General features: G+C 42.0%; 1 protein-coding gene across 1 annotated transcript in view; it reads right to left on the bottom strand.

Annotated features, from left to right (window-relative positions):
* Positions 1–17,253, bottom strand: part of LOC138952688 (voltage-gated delayed rectifier potassium channel KCNH1-like) — a 48,532-nt gene that overhangs the window by 9,428 nt on the left and 21,851 nt on the right. The window contains exons 2-4 of the mRNA XM_070324386.1: positions 5,746–5,976; positions 2,375–2,503; positions 665–786 (exon numbers count right to left, since the gene is read on the bottom strand). Coding sequence (XP_070180487.1) covers positions 665–786; positions 2,375–2,503; positions 5,746–5,976 — 482 coding nt within the window. The remainder of the gene's footprint in view (positions 1–664; positions 787–2,374; positions 2,504–5,745; positions 5,977–17,253) is intronic.

Genomic DNA, 17,253 nt, shown 5'->3' with positions numbered 1-17,253 from the left:
TAATGGATCGGTTCATATATCATGTATTATTTTTATTTTTCACCTAACGCGGCCTCGGATAACAATGACTGTCTCAATCAGCGTACAAGGTCACATTATGGTCATAAACACAAATGACGTACAATTTGCATAGTCATGCAGAGCGTGACCGCAGGAAAAAGAAGCTTAACGAGTAGCATAAAAAAAACACCGACGTTCACACTTGACACATACAGTCAACTGATATTTACAAATTCACACATGACACATGTGTGAACCACTGACGAGTACAAGTTCACGCGGGACAAGCACAACCTACTGGCGTTCGCTTTGTCACACGTCACACACACAAACCACTGACGTTTTCACATTCACACGTGAAACACTCACAGACTACTGACGTTTGCAATTTCCCACGTGGCACACACAAACTAATGACGTGTTCATATGAATTCACACGTGGCACACACAAACTAATGACGTGTTCATATGAATTCAAACGTGCCACACACAAACTAATGACGTGTTCATATGAATTCGCACGTGCTGCACACAAACTAATGACGTGTTCACATTTACACGTGAAACACACACAGACCTCTGACGATTGCAATTTTACACGTGACACACACAAATTAATGACCTGTTCATAGGAATTCACACGTGACACACACAAATCACTGACGTTTGCAATCTGTGAGGGCCTGGAGTTGTCGAAGGTGGTGTTGGGGATGTTGGAAGAAAACTGCAGCAAGGTGGTCCGGTTCCGCGTCACAGAGCGCGCTAACCTGGCGAACTTGCTGAGCCCTGGCAAAACATATCCATTGACAATGACAATGACAATTCTTTATCCTACATACGTGAGTGAGACCACTCATGAGATAACAATATCGTTCAAACCACACGTGTGTATATCATGTAAATGAGGTCATGTCAAACTAGTTTGGGGGGGACCTGTTTTTCGACTGCTTATGATGTCAGAGTCACCGAGACAAACGTCATTATGGAAACCCTATGCTGTTACTCCTGGTAGAAGTGTTAAAACTTTCACGTCATGCTACACTTTCTAGAGTGACGTGTCTTTGCTTTGACGTCAATGATTGCACGAGCGAGGCTTTGGAGTAGATGAGGTTCCAAAAGAAGCGTCTTCAATTTGGACGCCTCCACTGCGGGACGTTTTGAGTAAAATACACGTAAGTACAGTATGTAGGAGACACAAAACTACATGACTTGCTGTGTCGTACCAGATTTAGGGGTGTTCTTCTTAGATGTAGTAAGTCCGATTCTGGGACGTATCATGCTTTCTAACCTGGATTGGGTGAAAGCACCCATTTGTAACACTACACACACACACACACACACACACACACACACACACACACACACGCACGCACGCACGCACGCACGCGCGCGGCACGCACGCACGCACCCACGTCACCCACGCACGCACGCACGCACGCACGCACGCACCCGCACGCACCCACCCACCCACCCACACACGCACGCACGCACGCACGCACGCACCCGCCCGCCCGCCCGCCCGCCCGCACGCACGCACCCACCCACCCACCCACCCACACACACACACACACGCGCACGCACGCACGCACCCACCCACCCCCCCCCCCCCCCACACACACACACACAAACCATTCCAAAGTATATACAGTGTCAGGAGGCTGGCTACTGCATTGATCCCAATGACTAACGTGTTCTGTGAGCTCACGTCTCCCCCCCACCCCCCCCCCCCCCACCCCCCCTGCCACCCATACCCAAGCCCCTTTTTCATTCTTTGGTGAGGATGTTGTTGTTGATTTCGCTGTTTGTTTTTGTTTTGTTGTAGAAAAGCACGAGTATTCACGACCAATTCCTCGGAGACTGTTTATGGCTGTGGGAATGTTGGGGGGGGGGGGGGGGGAGAGAGGGGAAGAGAGAGAGAGAATACGAATACGAATGATTATTTGCTGTAGGCCACCGGCCTTTAGCAAGGGGGTTGGGGGCCGAAGTACATGATCTTTTCGAAATATTCGAACCGAAGAATGTTAGTGCGATTCACGATATTGGTTAGCCACAAGCGTGTCTTTGCTTTAGCACCGCGAGTTTGCATCATCCCGGGCTGTTCACAACATCGCGAGAAGTAGTGTTGATAGCAATCAACCCAGGTATAGTCTGATCACAGCGCTCAAAGCCTCCAAGTGGTACGTAGCCCTCTCCCTCTCCACGACAAAGTCCTCGCTGCCAAGGGGGGGGGGGGGAGAGGGGGGGAGAGAGGGGGGGGGGGGCGGGGAGGCAGTCCAGCGAAGCAAACAGGGCAGTGTGTAGTCCTCCAGTTCCGTCACCACACTCTTGTTAGAGAGCGAGAGAGAGAGATGGGGGGAGAGAGAGAGATACTGACCTTTTCCGCCTTCGTCGTCGATGGGCTGCTTGAGGGCGGTGATGTCCTTGAAGGTACAGAGGAAGAGCACCACCTGGTCCTTCTCGTTCTTCACCGGCGCGATGTGCAGCAGCAGCCATAGCGGTGTTTCTGTCGCAACAATACACTCGCTACAGTCACATCTCACTGCAGCCATAGCGGCGTTTCTGTCGCAACATTACACTCGCTATAGTCATATCTCACTGCCGCCACAGCGGCGTTTCTATCGCAACATTACACTCGCTATAGTCATATCTCACCGCAGCCATAACGGCGTTTCTGTCGCAGCAATACACTTGCTAAGTCACACTGATTTCAAAACTGGAGTGACAACAGCCACAGTGGCGTTTCTGTTGCAACAATAAACTCGCTACAGTCACATCTCAAACAATAGTCAAAGCAGCCATAGCGACGCTTCTGTCGCAACAATACGCTTGCTACAGTCACATATCAAAACTAAAGTCACACCTCGGAACTACAGTCACATCCAAAAACTACACTCACACTGATCAGCCATGTTTTTGTTGCAACAATACACTCACTACAGCCACATCCTAAAACTACAGTATCATTAGCCATGGCAGCGTTACTGTCACAACAATATACTCGCTAATGTCGCATTTCGAAATTACAGTCACATCAACCATAGCGGCGTTTCTTGTCGCCACAATACGCCCGCAACAGTCACATCACAAAACTAAATTCACATCAGCCATAGCGGTGTTTCTGTCACAACAATACACTCGCTAAGTCTCAAAATCCTGTGTCATGACACTAACTGAATTGAGAAAAACAACCAACTGTTTAGCTCAATAAAACAAAGAAACAATAAAACGAACAGGCAATGGCATCTATGTCACCTCAAAAGTGTGTTTGTCGTGTGCAAGTGTCTTCATCGATAAGTAACCAGACAAACAAACTAACAACGACATAAACAAGCGAACAGACAAACAAAGAAACAGCAGCTTTACAGGTTGCTGCCTCAAAACACTCCTTTGGATCACACATTACAATTCTCATCATCCAGAAAACAAACAAGGAAAAAAACTAAGAAATAAACAAACAAACAAACAAACAAACAATATTACGAAATCGTTGTCTAATAAACGAAAAAGTGAATTAAAATTGTTGGTGCTGAGCAAAAAAATAACAAACAAACAAACAAATGAATAATATTACGAAATCGTTGTCTAATAAACGAAAAAGTGAATTAAAAACTCTTGGTGCTGAGCAAAAAAAATAACAATGAAAATAAAAAGAAAGATTTATCCTTTTACATTCCCATTTTATGAACGCTTTGTCTTCGCAATCAACTTGATCATTCATATTTAATAAGGCAAACCTTTTTGCAATTATCTTTTATGCAGCATACACTAAAACGCTCCAAGCAATCCATACATAGCCTGCTAACCCTAGCAATGAATCTTCAGAAGTTCAGGTCCCTTGCAGAGAAACCACACTACTCGCTAAAAAGTGAAAAAGATAACATTGCTGTTTTTCATTTTCAAAATAGCTTGTACAAATATTGACTCCTCCGCGCACTTTGATCGATAATGCAGAACTTTCGGCATCTTTAAAACTTAAACGCATAGGAAACCCAAAGGAAACAGAGAACAAATGGCTTGCAAGCATTGCACATAACTTGCAGAAAAGGGATAAGTGCGCATGCTCCACTTCAATCCCTTTATCCACACTGCTTATAACACTGAGTGGAATTTGTATTCCAATCTTGTGTTCTTCGAGAGCGGTCAATATGAGCAGGGACCTATATTTATGAGACATGCTTCGCTTGAGACTCCGTTATGATCTTGGACAAGAGAAGAGACCCATGCGGTGGTCCACTGGTCTGTTTCAAAATAGCTTGTACAAATATTGACTCCTCCGCGCACTTTGATCGATAATGCAGAACTTTCGGCATCTTTAAAACTTAAACGCATAGGAAACTGTTAAATACGTTGGAGTAAAAAAAAAAAAAATAATAAAACACAGGCAAAACACAGATAGCCCAACCTCTTGGTTCGTAGACAGTCAGGCAGACAGTAAAAAAATAACACAAACACACACGTACTCACGCGGGAACACGCACACATACAGAAAAATGCAGGCGCGCGCGTGGGTAAAGAGACGACAACAACCCAAACACTGTTCATATGGAAGAATAACTTTTTCATTTTACATTTTTATTACGAAGACCCTCCTTTCTCTGACAATTGTTAAAGGTAAGCGCTTTCTGCCTTGGTTGAATACCCAAGGAATACACACACAAAAATACCCAACCAAAATCGACACATTTATGAAGAACAATATTAAAAACGACCATTAAAGGTGGTCGTCTACATTTTTGCTTTTTTTCCATAATCTCATGGTTAGATTTCGCTAAAAAGTTATGTCAGATGATGGATGAACCATGGGGAAAAAAGTTATAGAAAAAAAAATATATATAAAAAAGATTTTATTTTTGGGTAGCGTGACTCACGCTTCCAATATTTTGTTTTCTGTTTGCTGAGAACATGTGCTTTGCCTAAAAATACTGACCAATCAAATTCATGTCACTATGCTTATAGCCACGCCCAAACAAGTGCAGCTACAGTTTGACACTGGAGCGCTGTCCACGCTTTTTTTTAAACGCACGAAATGCACGGGATTTGAGAGGAGTTTTGCGCTTGGCATTTTCCAAATAAGGATATCCTACTATGAGTACTACGCTGGAATACTACAATGAATTTTCAAACGGCTACACTGGCTTCGTCTTTCCTGATCGAAAGGAGGTGTATTAATGATAATTGTAGATAATAGACTCTGCATGTTAATGGTCAAATGGCGATTTCGGTATAAAAATGTACACAAGGACCTTTAACCTGTGATATGTTGGCGTTTTGACAGTGTATAAGAGACACTGTACGGAATACAAGTAATTGATCTCATTGTGCTTGCGTATGTCAGGGTAGGGGTAGGGATAGGGGTAAGGGGGGGGGGGGGAGGTTGATGGATTTAAAAGACGCGCAAGCTCCACTCTATCCACCCTGAGTGGAGTTTGTATTCCAATTTAGATTGAGTTCTTCGAGAGCGATCAATATGAGACATACTTCGCTTCAGACTCCACTGATAATGATCGTGGAAAAGATAAGAGGCTGATGAGTTTAAAAGACAGGTGTATACAATACCGGGTGTGATGTACACAGTTGAACCTCCTCAAATCTGATCAAATCAGGTCTTAAAAAGGAGAGCGTCTTAAAATGGAGGTAGATTTACAGAGGTTATGAACGGAAAGTCTGAAAAAGCAAGGTCTTAAAATGGGGGTAGACTTAAATTGGGGGGGGGGCTTAAAAGTTCTACTTTACAATTAAACTGACTGTTCTTCTTGTAGAGAAGGATCTCCACTTGCTCCTGCACGGTGTTCTCGAAGGCGTTGTCGGTCTTGGCGATGGCCTCCTTGTCGGTCAGCTCGCCGTACATGAAGGCGCACGTGCTGCTCTTCTGCATCACCTCGGCCCGGTTGTAGCCCGACAGCTTGCAGAAGCCGTCGTTGCAGTACACGATGGGGTAGTCCACGATGCGGGCGTTGGCCAGCACGAAACTGCTGTCTGTAACGCACAAGAGAGCATAGGATTTTAGCAAAGAAAAGAGCATACGGAACAAGACAAAGAAAAGAAGCATTATCTCTGCATAATCGTTGGCCGACAGCTTGCAGAAGCCGTCGTTGCAGTAGACGATGGGGAAGTCCACGATGCGGGCGTGGGCCAGCACGAAACTGCTGTCTGTAACGCATTAGACACCATAGGTTTTCAGCAAAGTGCATTAGCATTAGCAAAGAAAAGAAGGATTATCTTTGCCCGGCAGCCTGCAAAAGCCGTCGTTACAGTACACAATGGGGACCGTCCACAATGCGGCCGTTGGTCAGCACAAAACTGCTGTCAATCAATCAATCAATCAATGACGCTTATATCGCGCATATTCCGTGGGTACAGTTCTAGGCGCTCTGCAGTGATGCCGTGTGAGATGAAATTTTATACGGCCAGTAGATTGCAGCCATTTCGGCGCATATTTACCTTTCACGGCCTATTATTCCAAGTCACACGGGTATAGGTAGACAATTATTAACTGTGCCTAAGCAATTTTGCCAGGAAAGACCCTTTTGTCAATCGTGGGATCTTTAACGTGCACACCCAATGTAGTGTACATGGGGGGAGGGTTCGGACACCGAAGAGAGTCTGCACACAAAGTTGACTCTGAAATAAATTTCCGCCGAACCTGGGATCGAACTCACGCTGACAGCGGCCAACTGAATACAAATCCAGCGCGCTACCAACTGAGCTATATCCCCGCCCCTGTCTTTACCATCAAAAGCATTTAACCCCTTCACTGCCACAGTATAACAGCATTTTGGTATTGCTGTGCGCCAGGGCACGAGTTGATGTCCGACTTTCGGCCGCCATTTTGAATCTTATAAATCGGAAAAAACTTCTAAAAAAGTTTTCACCACGTGGTACTTAACTTAAACCCCTACAAGAAGTTGGACAGTGGTTACCTCCCATTTAGTTTTCACAAATGTCCTGAAAAGTGCTGATGTAAATGCCACATACTAGATGCCAGTTACCTAGTACGTGTATGGGCGTATGACAAACCAAACATGACCACGTACCTAGTACGTGCTGTGCAGTGAAGGGGTTAATATGCACTGTTAGCAAAGGATGACTCATATATTCACAGTTTGATTTTGACCTTTGAAATAACGAATGTTATACTTTGTACAACGCAAAAGACAATAGCCGAACTAAGTCTGGAAAGGGACAACTCATAACTTGTATGATCATTTGTGCGTTGAAATGTTAACTGTTTATGCAACACAAAGAGGGTTACGCTGTCAATCATGAATGGAGAAAATATACTCATAACCTGAGTTTGTGATTTGTTGTACAACATAGAGAGTGTGCGCGAGAGAGTGCGTGCGAGTGTGTGTGTGTGCCGTGTGTGTGTGTGTGTGTGTGTGTGTGTGTGTGTGTGTGTGTGTGTGTGTGTGTGTGTGTGTGTGCGTGTGTGTGTGTGCAGTATGGATGTGGCGGACGTGCCTGTCTGGAGTACTTTGGGTGTTCTTACTTCGTATGTTTTATTGTTCTTATCTTTGTTTTGTTTTAAGGTTGTTGTCATATGTTGTTTTGGTTGTTTTAAGAGCAGATGAACCACACTTTTCCATCCATTGTAATTAATTGCATGGACAAATTTAATGTTATCTGCAAGACTAAGACAGATATGGCATATGCTCTCAACCATGAAGGAACTCGATATTCTTAACCCCAGTTTGTCCATTGTCGTTCAAACTTGATCATCAATTTGTCTGCCAGACAAATATAATGGTGTTTTCGCCCACGAAAAAAACGTCTAATACTAGCATGTATGTTTCCTTTGAAGTACGAATTTTACTCCATCCGTGACACGAAGGCAATTGCGTTTTCAGACAAGAATGAGGTTGATTCTTGATTTGTATGTCATTACCCTTTCCCCTCTCTAAAAACCCGCCCACTTTCAGAATGTATATATATATCAGCAAAGAATGAAACTTCTCAAAACTTTAATCAAAGATGGTAAATAAGAAATAAGAACAAGTCGCGTAAGGCGAAAATACAATATTTAGTCAAGTAGCTGTCGAACTCACAGAATGAAACTGAACGCAATGCCATTTTACTCGTAGCATCGTCAGGCCACCGCTCATGGCAAAGGCAGTGAAATTGACAAGAAGAGCGGGGTAGTAGTTGCGCTAAGAAGGATAGCACGCTTTTCTGTACCTCTCTTTGTTTTAACTTTCTGAGCGTGTTTTTAATCCAAACATATCATATCTATATGTTTTTGGAATCAGGAATCGACAAGGAATAAGATGAAAGTGTTTTTAAATTGATTTGGACAATTTAATTTTGATAATAATTTTTATATATTTAATTTTCAGAGCTTGTTTTTAATCCGAATATAACATATTTATATGTTTTTGGAATCAGCAAATGATGGAAAATAAGATAAACGTAAATTTGGAGCGTTTTATAAATTTTTATTTTTTTTTACAATTTTCCGATTTTTAATGACCAAAGTCATTAATTAATTTTTAAGCCACCAAGCTGAAATGCAATACCGAACCCCGGGCTTCGTTGAAGATTACTTGACCAAAATTTCAACCAATTTGGTTGAAAAATGAGGGCGTGACAGTGCCGCCTCAACTTTCACGAAAAGCCGGATATGACGTCATCAAAGACATTTATCAAAAAAATGAAAAAAACGTTCGGGGATTTCATACCCAGGAACTCTCATGTCAAATTTCATAAAGATCGGTCCAGTAGTTTAGTCTGAATCGCTCTACACACACACACAGACAGACACACACACACACACACACACACACACACACACACATACACCACGACCCTCGTCTCGATTCCCCCCTCTACGTTAAAATATTTAGTCAAAACTTGACTAAATATAAAAAGATCAGTTTATGTAACGTTTTAATTCTAAACAAAACGAAACATTCTTTAACTTCAAGAAACCTTGTAATCTTTGTTTGAACTCATTATTTAGATATGCTCTTAATTTCAAAGTCGTTCAAAGTGAAAACTAGAATAAATTATTACTCGAACCACTATCCATAGTACAAACAATATGAAGAGTGCGCTTGAAAAAATCAATGTCTCTATTTACTTTAATTCATCCATGAACTTCACTTGAAAGTAGTAAGCAGCAAAAGCGCACGTACAATATCGTTCAAACAATTGCCGATGGCTCGAGCAATATGTTAGCCTTTTGTGTGTTTGTTTGCTTAAACTGTGTGTGTTTGAGAAAAGGATCAATGTTGCAATCATTCGCTCAGTTTTGTAATTCTGCAAAACATGCGCTATCTAAAAACAAGGTAAAACTTGACGTCACAAGAGGATGTTTTTTTGGGGCCAGTATGATGCTAATTATGGAGTGTTAGGTATCTCTGCACTGAAAATCAGTCTTTAATTCTGTCTTGTGGTAAAACTTCTTCTCGGTTACATGAGCCATCTACTGACTCAGTGAAATATTTATTCTGCTCCCAATGTGCAGAAATACAACAGGAAAAAGAAATTCAAATGCTTAATGGAATAGGGAGGAGGGGGGGGGGGGGGGCCAAGAATCAATTGTCTGCGTCCAGCGTGTTACGTTTCAAGTCATCTTTGAAGATTAATATCATAGTATCGTAAAATCGTATTAATAATAACGTTGATTTGTGGTATGTGTACAAGTGGGGCGATGGTCTAATCCCATGTTAAAGCTTGATGATATTTTCGGGAGTCTCAATTCTATTAGTCACAGTATTAATCTAAAACAAAAAATTACTTCAGTCATTAGCGACTATCACGTGTTTGATCACATTATACACAAAGACCCTTATACCAGAGGAAAGTGCAGAGTCTTAGGAACACAACGGTACAAAAGTCAAAAGTGCAGGTCAAGAAACAAAGACTGTGACTTTCGTACGTATCTGTTCAGTTTACCTTCGCTAACGTAATACATTTTGTCAGACACGTGACGCACAGCACCGAAGAACAGCTAATTTCATCAGTATGATTCGAAAAGTAAGCGACAGCTTCTGACAGAAATGACTCGCTTTTGACGCAAATGACTGGCCGACAGAAGCGTGAACATTTAATTACCTACTAATTAAGTTGCAGTGCCTCAGCATAAAGACACGTCAATTATGTATTTGTCCCATTGGTGTGCGCATGTCACTCTTATTCAGTTTGCATTTCATTATACACCTGTTGCCTAATTCCAGGTTTAAGTTCACGAGCTTAGAGTCCCATAGGTGTGTTTGTCCCTCTCCTTTGGTGCATTTCATTATACACCTGATGCCTAATTTCAAGTCTAAGTTAGAGTTAAATAGGTGTGTGCATGTACCTTTCCTTTGGTGCATTTCATTATACACCTGATGCCTTATTTCAAGTCTAAGTTAGAGTTAAATAGGTGTGTGTATTTACCTTTCCTTTGGTGCATTTCATTATACACCTGATGCCTATTTCAAGTTAAAGTTCACAAACTAGGAGTCAAATAGGTGTGTGCATGTCAATCAATCAATCAATCAATATGAGGCTTATATCGCGCGTATTCCGTGGGTACAGCTCTAAGCGCAGGGATTTTTTTCTTTCTTTTTTATGCAATTTATATCGCGCACATATTCAAGGCGCAGGGATTTATTTATGCCGTGTGAGATGGATTTTTTTACACAATACATCACGCATTCACATCGGCCAGCAGATCGCAGCCATTTCGGCGCATATCCTACTTTTCACGGCCTATTATTCCAAGTCACACGGGTATTTTGGTGGACATTTTTATCTATGCCTATACAATTTTGCCAGGAAAGACCCTTTTGTCAATCGTGGGATCTTTAACGTGCACACCCCAATGTAGTGTACACGAAGGGACCTCGGTTTTTCGTCTCATCCGAAAGACTAGCACTTGAACCCACCACCTAGGTTAGGAAAGGGGTGAGAAAATTGCTAACGCCCTGACCCAGTGTCGAACTCGCAACCTCTCGCTTCCGAGCGCAAGTGCGTTACCACTCATGCTCCTTCAGTACACCTGATGCCCATTTCAAGTTTAAGTTCACAAACATTAATCAGAGTCCCACAGGTGTGGGTATGTCACGCTCATTCGGTGCATTTCATTGTACAGCTGATGCCTAATTCCAAGTTGGAGTTAGCGAACTTCATTGACTGTTTGACTTTGTCCTTTTGGGAAACATGAGTGAACACTCCACGGTGAAGGCCAGGCCTCGGTCACGCCCAATTTCATGTCAGTTAGTTCACGAAACGAAACAGTACATTTTGAATTAGTCCAATTAGTAGCCAGGGGTTTTACAGCCTGGTTGGACTGTCAAGGATTAAGACCAAGACTCTTTCATCAGTCCTTGGTGCATTTGGTGGAAGTGACCACTCATTTTGGCAAAAGAAATCAATGCTTGAGTGACCCATCGAATTTGTGACACACCAGTCAGTTAAAAGGACGGACTCCCGCGAAAGCGGCGTATGGCTGCCTATATTGCGGGGTAAAAACGGTCATACACGTACAAACCATCTCGTGTAAAAACACGAGTGTACGATGGAGTTTCAGACCCTTTAGCAGAAGTAGAAGAAGAAGAAAAAGACGAACTCGTTGATTTGAAAAAATGACCACTTGATTTTTATGTCAGTATCGGTAAAATAACGTGTTCCTTAGTTACTTGATCACATTTCTTTCTTTATTTCTTTATTTGGTATTTAACGTCGTTTTCAACCACGAAGGTTATATCGCGACGGGGAAAGGGGGGAGATGGGATAGAGCCACTTGTTAATTGTTTCTTGTTCACAAAAGCACTAATCAAAAAATTGCTCCAGGGGCTTGCAACGTAGTAGAATATATGACCTTACTGGGAGAATGCAAGTTTCCAGTACAAAGGACTTAACATTTCTTACATACTGCTTGACTAAAATCTTTACAAACATTGACTATATTCTATACAAGAAACACTTAACAATGGTAAAAGGAGAAACAGAATCCGTTAGTCGCCTCTTACGACATGCTGGGGAGCATCGGGTAAATTCTTCCCCCTAACCCGCGGGGGGGTCCTGAGATGTTCGGGTCACGGTAAAGGGGACTGTCTGTGACATAACACACAACTCTAAAAGTGGAATTGGTAGCTTTCACCTTGATGAGAAGGCACCACTGTGTTCATGTTTGGCTGTAGGCAAAAAATCAATGATGACTCTATTCCGACCTTGCACCTTTACTAATCATAAATGGAACAAATTGATGGTCACATGCACTTTTTATAAAATGAAAAGTATATAAAAAATTTTGGAACTTTCAGTGATCATCATTCTTCTTCTTCTTCTTCTTCTTCGTTCATGGGCTGAAAATCCAACGTGCACTCCAACGAATTTGCATCCCCCGAAAGCGGCGTATGGCTGCCTAAATGGCGGGGGTAAAAACGGTCATACACGTGAACCCCCATTCGTGCAAAAAAACCCGAGTGTACGTGGGAGTTTCAGCCCATGAACGCAGAAGAAGAAGAAGAAGATCGATTTTTGGATTGATTGATTGATTAGACTACACATTAGTGATTAACTAAATGTGTGTGTCATGTAGTCTTTTTAAAAAAAAATTATTTATCATTCAGATGACCGATTTCATGTTCATTTTGGCTGAGCCCCCAATGTTTCAGTCGTGTCACAGTATGGCAGACTGCCTGTGACATAATACATATCCACGCTGAGCTACCAAGGCAGGCAGGTAAAAACGACCAGGCTTCTGCATTCAGCTTTGGCATCAAGGCAGAAAATCAATCATGGATCACTCTAACCCTACCGACTGGGTTGGAACAAACATTGGCTGTGGCAGTTCCCTTTCAAACCGCCAATACCTGAATAATAAGGGAAAGGGTGGCCGAGTGGTAAGTGCACTTGCCTCGGAAGCGAGAGGTTGCGAGTTCGACCCTGGGTCGGGGCGTAAGCAATTTTCTTCCCCCTTTCCTAACCCAGGTGGTGGGTTCAAGTGCTAAGTCTTTCGGATGAGACGAAAAACTGAGGTCCCTTCGTGTACACTACATTGGGGTGTGCACGTTAAAGATCCCACGATTGACAAAAGGGTCTTTCCTGGCAAAATTGTATAGGCATAGATAAAAAAAAATGTCTACCAAATACCCGTCTGACTTTGAATAATAGGCCGTGAAAAGTAAATATTCGCCGTAATGGCTTGAGATTTACTGGCCGATGTGAATGCGGGATATTTTGTGTAAAAAAAATTCCATCTCACACGGCAGAAATTAATATGTAAAGCGCTTAGAGAACGTCAAGCGCTATATAAATCTCCCATATAGATAAATAAGTATTGTCAAAAGCGGTACAGTGGGACCCCCCTTTTAAGACCTCAACAAATCTGAGAAAATCAGGTCTTAACAAGTCGCGTAAGGCGAAAATACAACATTTAGTCAAGCTCAGTCGAACTCAGAGAATGAAACTGAACGCATAGCATTGTTTCCGCAAGACCGTACACTCGTAGCATCGTCTGTCCACCGCTCGTGGCAAAAGCAGTGAAATTAACAATCCAGAAAAACGCGGTAGCGGTTGCGCTGAGGAGGATAGCACGCTTTTCTATATCTCTATTCTTTTTAACTTTCTGAACGTTTTTTTAATCCAAACATATCATATCTATATGTTTTTGGAATCAGGAACCCACAAGGAATAAGATGAAATTGTTTTAAATCGATTTTGGATATTTAATTTTTATCATAATTTTTATATTTTTAATTTTCAGAGCTTGTTTTTAATCCGAATATAACATATCTATATGTTTTTGGAATCAGAACATGATAAAGAATAAAATAAAAGTAATTTTGGATCGTTTTATAAAAAAATAATTTTAATTACAATTTTCAGATTTTTAATGACCAAAGTCATTAATTTATTTTTAAGCCTTCATGCTGAAATGCAATACCGAAGTCCGGCCTTCGTCGAAGATTGCATGGCCAAAATTGCAATCAATTTGATTGAAAAATGAAGGTGTAACAGTGCCGCCTCAACTTTTACCAAAAGCCGGATATGACGTCATAAAAGACATTTATCGAAAAAAAAGAAAAAAACGTCTGGGGATATCATACCCAGGAACTCTCATGTCAAATTTCATAAAGATCGGTCCAGTGGTTTGGTCTGAATCGCTCTACACACACACACGCACAGACAGACACACACACACACACACACACACACACACACACACACACACACACACACACACACACACACATACACACACACATACACCACGATCCTCGTCTCGATTCCCCCTCTATGTTAAAACATTTAGTCAAAACTTGACTAAATGTAAAAATCAAGAATTGTAGGTTATTGGAACGTTTGATTATTGACAAAAAACCACGTTGCATTTACGTTAGATTTTGTCATTGATTAAACGCTCCAATAACCTACAATTCTTGGGGTTTTTTAATTCTGAATTTTGGAACGTTAGCAGTCTATCTGATTTTTGAATTACAGTTCAAACACGTTAACGACCAGTTTTTTTACACCTTCAGTTTTCGTCGGGAAGTGCATTATTTTGTTACTGTGTGTCAGATTTTAAACACAAACTGGTGTCAATGCTGGCATATTTTGCGCTGATTCCACACGACTTTGAAAACTTTGAAAACTACTTCCTTTTTTCAAAAAAGCAGAATCTTTAATGGTGCAATAAAACTCTCTGCCGAATATATTTCTAAAGCAATACTCACAGTCCTGTTTGTAAATTCTGAGGAATGAAATTTCAAATCAATTATTGGATCTTTGAATCTGAGATTTTTTTATGAAGATTGCATAGCTTTTCTTAACCGGTCATTAACTTGTTCTGAAGTTTAGAAGAGTATATTCGCTACTCCGAAACCTTTACGCTCGTTGATATGGTGGTCTGTTACAGACACTTGAGATTGCCACAAGTTCTCAAATGTCGTATAGTTGTGTTCTTTTATTCTACGTCGCCCGTCTTCGCAGCAACAGAAAACAACTCGTCAAATTGAGTTCGAGGATTTATTTAGCATTCCATACATACAACTGCACATCGTAGCAGAACTCAAATAGAAGCTTTTTTACATACAAATCGCGCTGGCATATATAGTAAATACTCAATCTCGAGAATATTCCAGACCGAACATGATACAACTACATTATACGAGCCATGCATGGACTAAACTAGCGACATTCTCTATGACGTACATCAAAAGCGCCGACGCACTTAATCCGAAGAACGCCACGAACTCACGACTAAAACAGCGTGGTAAACAACTTGTTTTGACAGGACTAGAAAGTTCACCTGCATTCTCGTCCAAGCATAAATATTGTGTTTACAAAATATAATATCGGTACTTTCCCACAAAGTACAAATAAGTCAACTACATACAACACACAAAACTGAACCAAAGCTCAGCAACGGTAGCGTTTCCTAACATGGTCAGACATGAAGCTCCCACATTTTTGTTTTTAAAGAAGAAGAAACAGTAAAAAAAACACTCATTGATTTTGTTAGGACATCGACCTAAAGTGGTCTTCAAGGCGCATTACAATGTCTTACAAAGTCCTCAATTTTTACCTGACGATATTTGTACTTTGTTTCCATGAATCCCCGGGGATGTGTCGATTTCCAGTTCACTTTTTTTTTCTCCGTAAATGGGTACAATAAAACCGCACTGAATCAATTTGTAAGACACACATCCACACATCTCCACACCCCACACACACACACACACACACATACACACACACAAACACACACATACAAAAACACACACACACACATACACAAACACACACACACAAACACACACACACACACACACACACACAAACACACACTCGCGCATGCACACACGCACACACGCACGCACGCACGAGAAAAAGATAGAGAAGAGAAAGACAGACAGGCAGACAGACAGACAGACAGAGACACAGAAACAGACATTGACAGAGAGGGAGTTAACGTAACTTTCTGCTTCCGCAACAATTCTCTGGCAATGAAGAGTCCTTTGATGGTCTTCAATCTCTCTGTGTGGAGATACATCACCACTAAACCCCCATGAGGGCTCTCCCAACGGAGCCCTTTCCTGGGACAAGCACTGACAAGAGTATTCACAAGCTTCTCAGCCTTGTGAAGTAGCAATCTGTTCTGCGCTGAATCGACCGGCGCACTGGGCGAGGGGAGCAGCAAAATTAATGCAGTCGGATGGGATTTTTTTTTGACAGTTCTGATTTTAAATTCCTGGAAGGTGTAAAAAGTATACTACCGCCGGAACTAAGCTTACTATTTAAACTGTGATTACTGCATCTTGACAATAACTTAAAACTCACGCGAAGACACTTTACGAAACAAAGGACTTGTCGTCTCCTTATTCAGCAATAGTGCAATCAATCAATCAATATCAATATGAGGCTTATATCGCGCGTATTCCGTGGGTACAGTTCTAAGCGCAGGGATTTTTTTAATTTTTTATTTTTTTTTAATGCAATTTATATCGCGCACATATTCAAGGCGCAGGGATTTATTTATGCCGTGTGAGATGGAATCTTTTTTACACAATACAGCACGCATTCACATCGGCCGGCAGATCGCAGCCATTTCGGCGCATATCCTACTTTTCACGGCCTATTATTCCAAGTCACACGGGTATTTTGGTGGACATTTTTATCTATGCCTATCAGGCATGGGAATTGTCCGCCGAACGGCGGATTTTCGCCGAAATTTGTGTTTGTTCCGCCGGAAAAGCAAAAGTGTCCGCCGAAAAAATAAAGGGGGGAGGCACACAAAAAAAGCACCGGTTACTTTTGCCTCAGCGCAAAAGCCCGCGAAAACTTTGTTCACGCGCTGCTACCGCCCGCCTCAGTTACTTGAACTTTGAGTGAAACAGCTCGCTGTTGATTCGCTGGCACGCTAATGGATTCGCGGGCACGCGACAGCATTGAACGCAGTGTACCAGTGAAAATGTCGATCGCGCGTGTTGTAAAACGTGGTCAAAGATTCGATGACACTGGATGCGCGAACAAATGGAAATGGGAGTGGGTGTCGGCTGTTGTGGAAGTGAATAGAGACAAACAGCACGTCGGCACCCAATTAGAAAAATTGATGTCCGTGGTTCAGCATGGTGCATCGTCACTCTGCAACACCTACCACAGGCGGAAGGTATCGTCCACTGGACTACTACTATCACAGAAAGACTACAAGGTACGTCACTCACCTTCGAGTCTTCTGTGTTCTTGGAGTCGCTTCCTGGGGAAAAATAGTGTTCAAGACGGTTTGCCTCTTCCTACAGTCTGTGTAAGGTCAAATAAATACAG

This window comes from Littorina saxatilis, linkage group LG17 (genome assembly GCF_037325665.1).
Source record: "Littorina saxatilis isolate snail1 linkage group LG17, US_GU_Lsax_2.0, whole genome shotgun sequence".
Lineage (NCBI taxonomy): Eukaryota > Metazoa > Mollusca > Gastropoda > Littorinimorpha > Littorinidae > Littorina > Littorina saxatilis.
The sequence above is the reverse complement of the archived record's forward strand: the minus strand, read 5'-3'. Positions and strand labels throughout refer to the sequence as shown.